We start from the raw sequence: 10644 nt of genomic DNA, 5'->3' as shown, positions 1-10644 counted from the left end.
GTAAACAAATCGACGTCTGTAACACGCCTCCTATTTCCTTCTTTAAACGTACGAGCGGCGGAGGCGTCTGCAGCCGACGGTGGTACGATCCGCTGGCGGGGGAGGCGGTGGCGGTGGTGCGATGGTCGCAGGCTGCAGGGCGGGGGTCGGCCGGACATCAAGGGGCCATGCAGGAGAAGAAGGCGAGGTGAAAGTTCAGGGGGCTGGCTCCTGCGAAACATGGATGAAAATATAGGACGGGCTAAACGTTTAAAAAATCTCAATTTTTTCTCTATAAATACATATGTACGCCCTTCAAGTATGGTGTATGCGTAAAGTTTCATCAAGTAATTTGATTATTTGTATGCCACAAAAAAGCCAAATATCTTTTTTTTTGCGGGAAAAAATGCCAAATATCTGGCCAAATACAACAAAGAAAAAGCACATTTTAATCTATGTGTTTGTCTTTTTGTGCACATCACATATGAACGTATGTGTTCATGAAATCTTGTACCTGTATAATTTTTTTTCTCAAATAGTTTGGATTTCTCACCACAAGCGTCACATGGTTTTGTACGTCTATACTACAAACATATGTCTATGTTTCTAGTATATATTTTTAAGGTGTGGAAATAGTACTTTCGGTGAAAAAATAAAGAGCTCCATAGAGCTCGTCCGCTGCATGCACTTGGCCCGCTGTGAATTGGGATGTTTTTTGTGACCACACAAAATAGTTAGAGAAATGGAGTCTGATAGAGGCATAGAGCACGTTTTCTAGGCAACTGAGTTCATCTGAGTTGAAGTTGACGTGCGTCATCACAGCTGAACAAGACACACGGCAGATAGATTCAGTGTTGACAGTTTCAGTTTGTCGCTTTCGCAATTCGTCGTGCACGACTGTCAGTCAAACCCTAATCATGTGTATGTTGGGGGACGCTCCCTTGTTGGTTTTATCACCCGGGCTTGCCTCAAGAATTTCTCTCCTTGTGCTCCTCTGTCTGTTGTTCAATGTAGAAGCCAGTTCTCCAGAAGAAGCTCCAACCTTGGTTGCAGCCGGACTGCTGCACAATCTTCAACCACTTTTCTTGACTTGGTTGCAGCCCGCACAAGGAGTACTTTTACATCCTCTTTTTACTGCTGCATTTTCTTTTTTGGTAAAGCATTAATTGCGGCATCTTGATTTGAACTCTCTGCATTGCTAGCACAGTACGTATACTCTGCTCATCTTGGTTAGTTTTTGGCCATAAACCTCATATATTCATCACCTGCTCGTCTTCATCTTCATTTGGCCCCTTTGGTCTTTTAGCTGAAGTTTTCACTCTCAATCAATCCAAGCCACTGCTAAATATCGTCGGTATGGCTGATTTAGGTTGTAAATGTAGTAGTAGTTTCTACAGTTAACTTAGCCAGGGTATATGGCATGGCTAGCTCATCATCCGTTTTATACACTGGAGCAAGGATTTCTTCAAACAGGCTAAATCTTGAACCAGGGATCAAACGTCGTAAGCCGGGGGTGTGTCTCGGTGACCGAAAGAACGGCCTCCAGAACTTGGCACCTAGGATCATAGGTGTAGACCTTCTTCTGAAAGTTTTCATCAACCCAACGCTCGCTAGTAGCAATGACAATCTTCTTCCCCAAAGTGGCATTGCCGACAGAACCAATAACCCTCACAACCTTTGGCTCACCTAATTCACTTCTGGCCTGCCCAAACAAATCGACTCGATGTTTGAGGGACCAATCACCAGAGCCATAATCCAGCAGCCCCCAAATCTCCAAGGTGCTACCGTCAGGGGCTCTGTTGCGAAGGTCCCGGACAATGCACAGCCGGTCATCCACCACAGCCAGGTGCTCTCGTTCTGACTGGGCCCGGGAGCGCAGGTGCTCTCTTGGTCCCCAGAACGGCGGTGATCGGACACATCCGAAGGTTTCCTCCGCAACAGAAAAGGATACGATAGCATGCAGCTCTTGGCCTTCTGAAGAAAAGAGAAGGATTGGTCAACCAGTGCAGAAATCCACTGGCAAACACAGGTGGTATTTTGTTCACCATTGCATGAGCAACCGCATAATTTGCAAACAGGGACCACTTGAAGGGCACTCCCTTGTCCGGACATTGCAAACATAGTAAGCTGGTGCGACAGCATCAAATAGAAGGGTGAGTCCACAGCAAGGTGAGGGCATCACTATTTCCACGGAGTTGCGGCGGGCAGAGTCGACGGTGAAGAGCAAAGCATCTCTCGGGCTTGAGCTTGAGCTTGAGCTTGACGGTGGGTATGAGCTTGAGCTTGACGGTGGGTATGAGCATACTGTGGTGGAGTCCAATTCTGCTGTGGGGGAGACAAGTAGTAGCTTTGGTGCTTGTGGTGGCACCTTGGATGTTGCCATGTGGAGGCTGCAGAAATCCTTGGAGGAGAAGCGTGCAGCCCAAGAGCGGCAGACGGCCTGGAAGCGGAGAATGGATTTGACCTAGAGGGAGGGACTGACTGCTTGGTCTGTCGGCAACCGTCCGATTTGACTTCAGCGGTTGACATCGTCAATACTCTCCCCGTTGTCTTCGATCACGTTAGCAGGGGATTCGTTCAATTTATACGCTCTATCTCTATCCTCACTTGAGAAAACGCAAAAAACATCGTGTCATCGGAAAAGCTATACACCCAACGTTTCTCACTAACGTGTCGCGTGTGAACGCCTTGTTGGCCATTGGATGCCATGCACAAATATTTGCGCAATGGAGTGAATGTTCTCTGGTTAGCAACAACAGACATCAGACTACCGACGACTGGTTTAATCGGATGCATCCCATTCACCCACTAAAACGAAACTGGGTGTTGTTTTGCGTGTGTGTACGAGTGCTTCCATAAACAACGGGCCCTTCCTCATGGCTGCTTCTCCGGATTTTAGTTTGCATCCCATTACACCCCCCAAAATCACGTGGACATCAATTATGTATTCCAAAGATGAGGTTATTTCACTTAAGGACTTTGCTGAACACTAGGACTGGGTTGAGCACTTCCATCTACCTCTTTCAAACCAAGCACATGAGCAGTTTCTACAACTCCATGACATCATTCCTGTTTTGACACCTTCGGAGAAAGACAAGTGGCAGTGCCTTGGACAACCTCAGAATTACTCTTCAATGAAAATGTACAAGCATTTGTTGGAAGAATAACTCCATGACGTCGTTCTAGATCTTCGGAGGAAGATCTAGAACGACTCACGATCAAGTTGAAGGATAAATATTCAGAAGAATTTCGGCAGTGGTTTACTAAAAAAATTAGTGCCATGATGAACATGTTCCCCAAAACTGGAATTGGCCAAGTCCTAGAACTGTTCTCTCTAGGTCTCTTTTGTTAGTTTTCTTCTCTTTTCTCCTCCCCTTTTTGTAACATACTGGCGAACATTTGTTCTACGGTGTGCAGTTTAAAAAAAACGGGAATGGTGACGAACATGAGATGTAGTACGCAGGTGTGTGTGCGCACAGGTGGAGTAGTGGAAGCAGGATCGATGTGCTAGCTGCGGCGTTGTTGCTAAAGCATGACACCGCTAGAGCTAGCTATAATTTTCTTAACTAAATGAGGTAATTCTTGGCATTGTTTTCAAGAAAACTTCAGAGCATGTACCTAGGCCTGTTTAAATCCGCTCCCGCCGGGAGTCGAACCCAGGACCTGGGGTGCTACTAAGGTCGCTGCAACCACTAGGCTACAAGGCCCGTTCGCAATAGCACACTTTTGGATTCCACAAGTGTGTAAAAAATAGAGCATTCCATACACAAATTAGGACTATGACAAAAACTACATGTACACGAATTTCATCTTATTTTATACAGTTTTGAACAGGTCACCTTTTTGCATCTTTTTTACAACCGCGCATGGTACGGAAATGATGTAATGTACACCTATATTTTGTTTATGCTTCCTAGGAACTTGGAAGTGTATTTGCAGGCACGACTAGCTAAAGATTTTAGTTTCCTGGTAGCATTGTGTCTTCACTGGGGCCTTTTCTCCGCGCCTCATCGTCACAGGAGTCACGTCTTCCCCTGGTAATACTTGTTCACCAGTCTCTCTGAGTACTCTCCAAACGTAAGCGCTCCGTTTGGTGGAATTAACTGACAGATGTTTACAGAAAACAGACCTTAGTTAGTAGAACCAAAAAGCATATGCAAGTTGAACTTTCATTGCAAAAAGGAAAAAAAAATAAGTGTAGCGAGATTTTGTGATGGTTAAATGGCAAACCTCTTGGTGATAGGGAATTTCACTTGGAAACTTCAGCGTCCCATTCCTGCAAAACAATTATAAAAGAGTGATTATTCTTTTAGTACAAGTAAGCGGATGTTTAAGAACCCATAGTAACCACCCAGTTCTTCCGGATTAATTGATACCACTACGAAATCCGGTTCTCCCGGGTTTAGCTTAACTGGTCCAACATGAAAACAGAAGTGCATTCAGCACAGAGTATAGATTCTAATGTTTGTACATCACAGTTTACTGAATATAACTGTTAACGCGGAGAAACAAGCCCAGATAACATGGTTAATCACATCACAGCAAAAGTACACCACCTTTACAATTTTAAGTAGAAAATTTGCACGTACCAATCTGGTTGCATGAACATTGCAAAAGTAGAGCGCTCAACATTTGAAGCATTCTCACTGCTGGGTGCCTGAAAGTAACAGCGGCGGTATGAGAAGTTACAACCGTGGGAAATTTGGAACACTAATTTACCTTGTAAACTACAAAACTAGGTTAGCTGTTAAGCTCTTCGACATAATACCTGCACACAGTGTGGAGTTGCACATAGACGACCTCTTGATAGTATTTCAGTAGTTTCCCCAATTTGGTAAGCTAATTCATCCTCCCCAAATGTAACCTACAGTATCCAACCAACAGCAAATAAACGCAGAGTTGTGAGAATGTTAACATAGTTTCAGTGCAATTATTTAACCAATGTGTGTCAACACAGACTATGTGCAACAATTTAACCAGTGATGGGGAGCATAGTTGGTACTGGTTGTGAAGGGTGCCTATTTCCCAGTGCAGCAAGCACAGGTATACCTTTTTTTATACATGTGCTAATGTAAAGATGACTTATCTTTATATGATGAGAAAGCTACTGGGACTCGCAGGAGCTTACCTTAACAACTCGGTTATCACGAGTCCGGATGTACAGCCCAGCTGCACTATCAGGACAGGGGACCTCCACTGAATTTTTCATAAACAGGCCACATGTAAGTCCTGCATGAACAGACAAACTATTAGCTACAAAAAATACTTCTTCAAGACAAAATCATAGCAAATGTGACAGCTACATACATGAAAAGAATGGAGATAAGATGTGTATTACCTGTTAAAGACCCATGGTCAGTATGCCATCCACACCACGATGAAACAGAATCACCACCTTCTTTTTGTGTGCTGTTATATGAGGTAAGTTAATATCAATTGTTACAACTAAAAACTGGAAAGTTTGGTTGAATGGGAAAGAAAGAATTTAAGATTTGATCCAAGTGTAATATGCCTTTTCATAAGTGATAGTATAGTTTGCTAATGCTATTATCCTCGATGGGCTGTTTAAAGGAAGTGCAGAACCACCAAACCACAATAAACCATTCTAAATACTCTTAAACTCCAACATAACTGTAGGTTACAGGGGTATTCACCATCTAGAGCAAAATAATTCTTTATGAACGTTTCTTTTACGAGTCATGTACATATGCTGAATGTACCTGAATTGTCTGGGGAAATAGTACAGCAGACGCCCCTTGTGACACCTTGAACGGGAAATTGTCTGCTCAAGACTTTCACCATCATATGGTCCCACTCCGTGCTGCATCACTGCAAAATATACAGATGTTGATCCATTTGAATAATAATTGGTAAACCAAAATTCAAAAGTAAAGCACAATTAGAAGACCTAGAATTAATATGGAGGTCACCTTTTCGTAAAGACACTTATGGATACCATATCCACGATACATATTTCTTAATACCAATATTTTCCTTTCGTATATTGCAGTACAACGTGGTAGTTATCATCAGATGCGCAAATTATTGCTTCCATGTTGAAATAGGAGATCAAGCACACTTTAGCCTATAAACTACTTGAGATCTTACAAAGACAAATGGATGTTGTTTGTCCATGAAAATCTTAAGAAAGTTTCAGGTATCCCTAGAGTTATGTAAATACATTGTTACATTGAGTATCACTACTGGCCATTCATAACAGAGTTTGCATCTGCTATTTAAATTCATAACACATTATAAAAATTTGGGTATTCAGCTGGTCATTTCCTTTTCAATTGTACAATCATCATAGAAGACTTTATAACCAATATATGCTTTGCAGGAATTAAAATTCTATGTGGCAAAATTTATGTTCCTCCACAGAACCATACTGAGTTACATAGTGTTTGCACAGTACATACCATAGAGATCACAATGACGAGCCAACATCAAGCCAACTTCCAACATTAGCTTTCCAAGAGCTTTAAAGGCTGTTAATGAAAGAATGTGACGGTAACTTTAATGCTGTGAATTAGTAGTCATGAACTGTTGTAGGAAGCTTTACAATGCCAGGACAGTCAGTCAAGTCATACCTATTTCAAGCTCAGGAAGATGATCAGCTGGCCATATATTTGGTCGGCAGTATGATGGGTACCTGCAGATTAAAGCACCATTAGATATCATGAAATGGCAAACATAAGTCATATAATATTGCAGCTCAAGAGGCATTCAGAAATATTAATCCGAAAATGTAGAAATGATTTATTTGTCTTTTCCCTGAGAATTTCTCAGAATAAGTAGCAACCACATGTCACAAAATTGAGTGACACACAGATATATAATATAGACTAAGATCTCATCACATAAATTAAACTTTGGGGCAATCTCATAGAATTAAATATTATTACTAAATGGAGATGATATTTTTAAGTAGAAATATTATACCTACTTACAAGGACATCATCAGTAGTAGGGACATCCAAAATTGGGTTGGCATAATAGGAGCCTTTGAATGTGTCTGCATGGATGATCAGAATTACATTATGAGTTAAAATTATGCCAAGATATACAAGTTCTTCGAGAGAGAAAAAAAATACTCTGGTGTGTTCAAAATAATACTGTTGCAATCGATTTACTTATGAAATAGCTAAGTTCATTTTTCTGACATAAAACTAAGAATTTGAAAGCGAAACTGGACATGCTGCACAGTGAACTCTGGGAATGAAATTCAATAGTCCCCAAGGTTAACGTCGTTTTGCAACAATCATTCAGCAGGTGGCACAAGGATGCAGAATTAATAAACGGAGGAAATGTTTACCTAGTTTCCCAGATTCAAGTTTCTCTTTCCCATGGCTCCAGCCAAAATTATACCTATGCAGCAACCACAATAGTATATAAATCATTTTAAGCTAGTGATCTTTGCACAAGCATCACTGCTATGATCAATGACTATCAAATTTGACATGAACAGAAGAACAGGTTATAAAGCAACCAAAATTAGTATCTCTGAAGTATAGCAGTCGTAACTGAATTCTAGATGAAAAAATATATAACCGGTTACTAATACTACCTGCTATCCGGGTCTTCAAGTTGTTTCTTCACATCTTCAGGGAGGTTTGCGACTCTGACAGACAGCAAGCAAGAGATATCAGAGACGTGTCCATACATCTCGGCACTGAATCCTGCACCGAAACGAGAGGCGGGAGACACACGGGCATACCTCGGCGCCAAGCGCAGGAGCGTTCTCCTCAGAGCTGGGAAATCCGGCACCTGAACGCGCAAAAAGGCAAAAAGGCACGCTTAAAATTCAGTTTGGCTGAAGAAACGAGCCCCATGACTTGGCTCTGTCAGAACAGAATGCCGCCGTACGCAATCGCAAGAGACGACCAGCGGCGGCGCGATCCGGATAGGGCACTCACGTCGGAAATGGAGATGATGCCGAGCCCGTTGGGGCCGAGCCCCTCCTCGATCTTGCCGCTCAGGTCCCTGCCCCGCTCCTGCACCCCCCCGCCGCCGCCCGAATCGACGTCGTCAGTCTGTCAGTCAGAACCAGAGGAAGGCCGAAACCAGCCACCGCCGCGCGAGGCGAGGCGAGGGGAAGGGGGGACGCGCACCTTGAGGTCGGCGAAGGGGATGGAGACCGTGCGGACTGACGGCGGCATGGCGGCGGCGCGGCAGCGGACCCGGCGACGGGGCAAGGCGCGGTCTTGGCCTCGGTCTCGGTTCCGGACGGCTGGTGCCCAAGTGGATCGCGCCCCCACGGCACTGCCCGCCTCCATCTATATCCAGCCCCCTCGCTGGCGCACGCGCCGGTCGCTGTCCGCCCGACCCGACTGACGGAGGGTGGCGTGCGGTTGCGCGCCTGCGCGGTGGTTTGGTCGTTGGCGCTGCGGCGCGGCGCGGGGGTGATAAGGAATTGAGTAATTGGGGGCAGTGGCACGGTGCCCGGCCCCGGCACGCCACCGCAGCGTTTGTGCCGTGCGCGTCGCCTCCGCCCGCCGGCCGCCGCCTTTGTTATCTGCCGTTGCCACCTGATAATTTGACCTCACCACCGTGAGATTGTATCTTGTTTCCCCTTTCTGAAAAAAAGGCCAACTAGCAAAATATTATGGTTAACCAGTCTTTACAACACCATCCTTAAATAAATAGAAAACTGAACATAGGTCCTTGAGAAAAATGACGCCGTCCACTTCCTAGACTCGATCTCGCATCTTGACCTATGTTGAGTAGAGCCACGAGACGCCGGTGACAATGATATGAGAATCGCCGCCAAGATAAGAATGTGGCGAAGAGGGTTGGACGACCACCCCGAGTCCGGCCAGACAGATCGGGGAAGGCCTAACCTCATTACCTTCCCGGTGAAGCCAAAGCTGACCGAACTTCACAGGTGAGAGAAATAACTGGAGGACCAAGAAACAAAGTGTTGTCCACTCGGACGGTGGCTTTGAAAGTTACCGGCAAAACACAAAGACAGATCCAGATCCACCGCTTCAGACGAGTAGCGACCAAACGACCCCTTTGCAGCAATCGAAGTTGACCAGTAGTAAAAGAAACATTATTCATAAATCGCACAGCGCCGTCACCACCACCACAACACCGCCATCGAGAAGCGGATCCTAATCTTAAAAGCCTAATTGCTGCACCATAGCATAGATCTACCGCACCCCCCCCCCCCCAAACCACCAGAGTGGCAAACGGGGGAGGAGGGGCCTGGATGACAAGGAATGATAGGAATGGCTTGTCCCTTTTATCGCAATAGAGAAAAGGAGCTTCGAGGCACAACACATCTGGTTAGTACTTGACTATCAGTACATTACTATTTTTTAGAACTAAACAATTAGTACATGATCATCAAGACATATTGTTGGTTTACTCATGTCAAGTCATCCATTCTTGTAGTAATGTGTGTAGTACGGAGTACTTAATATATCCTCGGGTGTTTGCAAGATGTTGGTCACATACTCCTCTCTTTTGGTTTGTTAGGCACGCGTGTTATTTCTTTATCATAAATTGGAGAAACGAGGTATTACTAAGTTCTTCCGTAAATAAATATAGGAGCGCTTAGACCACTACTTCGATACTCTTATATTTCTTTACAGAGAGAGTACTTGCCATATGAAGTATATAATTAGAACTTCTTTTGAATGCGAATTTAATAGTATATATTTTATTAACCAAATTGATGACGTATAAATATAGGTGTGCCTTGTAAATTAAAAGGAAGGTAGTAGTTAGTGACTTGGTGTGTGTATTACCGTACAACTACCTCTTCTCCTCTGTTGAAACCTACCGGTAGGACTTGCGCATTGGCACATCGCGCGACATTTGTTAAAGTGTTATTCTAGTTTAGCAATGGGCTAATTTTGTTTTCAGACATGTGACGAGAGGAACCAACAATTATTGATATTCTATTTGGAATATTTTTTTCTTCCTTTCTAAGTGTACTTCATTGATTTACTTAAGAGGTTTTTGTTTTTGATGTTGGTTTACTTAGAGTTCAAACTCAAGACTCAAGGGTCAAGTGGATGGCACCCGCATGACACTGCCCACCTCAATCTATCTCCCTTAGTGGTCGTTGTTTTCCCATACGGAATGACGAACGATGGGGGGGGATTGTGGTGGTGTGTGCTACCTCTTGAGCACTGCGTTGGTTTTCCCTTGAAGAGGAAAGGGTGATGCAGCAAAGTAGCGTAAGTATTTCCCTCAGTTTTTGAGAACCAAGGTATCAATCCAGTAGGAGGCTCCATAGAAGTCCCTCATACCTACATAAACAAACAAGAACCTCGCAACCAACGCGATAAAGGGGTTGTCAATCCCTTCACGGTAACTTGCGAAGATGAGATCTGATAGAGATATTAAGGTAAGATAAATATGTTTGCTATTTTTATGATATAGATTGAAAAGTAATGTAACGCCCCGGATTCGATGCGCCAGGTGTCCGCCAGTTATTCGCCATCATTGCCATGTCATTTGCTTGTGTGTTGCATTTTATCATGTCATCATGTGCATCTTATTTTGCATACGTGTTCGTCTCATGCATCCGAGCATTTTCCCCGTTGTCCGTTTTGCAATCTGACACTCCCATGTCATCCGGCGTCCCCTTGTCTCTTTTCATGTGCGGGTGTTAAACTTTCTTGGAATGGCCCGAGGTTTGTCAAGCGGCCTTGG

The 10644-nt window shown here is 44.1% G+C and overlaps 1 protein-coding gene across 1 annotated transcript; it reads right to left on the bottom strand.

The window, feature by feature from the left end:
- Positions 1-3757: 3757 nt before the first annotated feature.
- LOC119349454 lies at positions 3758-8505 on the bottom strand. Its single transcript, XM_037617494.1, has 15 exons — positions 8091-8505; positions 7896-7973; positions 7697-7746; positions 7547-7600; positions 7295-7347; positions 6922-6994; positions 6570-6631; positions 6399-6467; positions 5700-5808; positions 5318-5388; positions 5108-5208; positions 4748-4843; positions 4569-4636; positions 4210-4255; positions 3758-4082 (listed from the first exon to the last, which is right to left on the bottom strand). Exons 1-15 carry the CDS (start codon positions 8253-8255, stop codon positions 4002-4004), a joined length of 1176 nt encoding a protein of 391 aa, XP_037473391.1. The 5' UTR covers positions 8256-8505; the 3' UTR covers positions 3758-4001.
- Positions 8506-10644: the final 2139 nt, after the last annotated feature.

The sequence above is a fragment of the Triticum dicoccoides genome, chromosome 1B, assembly GCF_002162155.2.
Source record: "Triticum dicoccoides isolate Atlit2015 ecotype Zavitan chromosome 1B, WEW_v2.0, whole genome shotgun sequence".
NCBI lineage: Eukaryota > Viridiplantae > Streptophyta > Magnoliopsida > Poales > Poaceae > Triticum > Triticum dicoccoides.
This window is presented reverse-complemented; position numbering and strand designations above follow the sequence as displayed.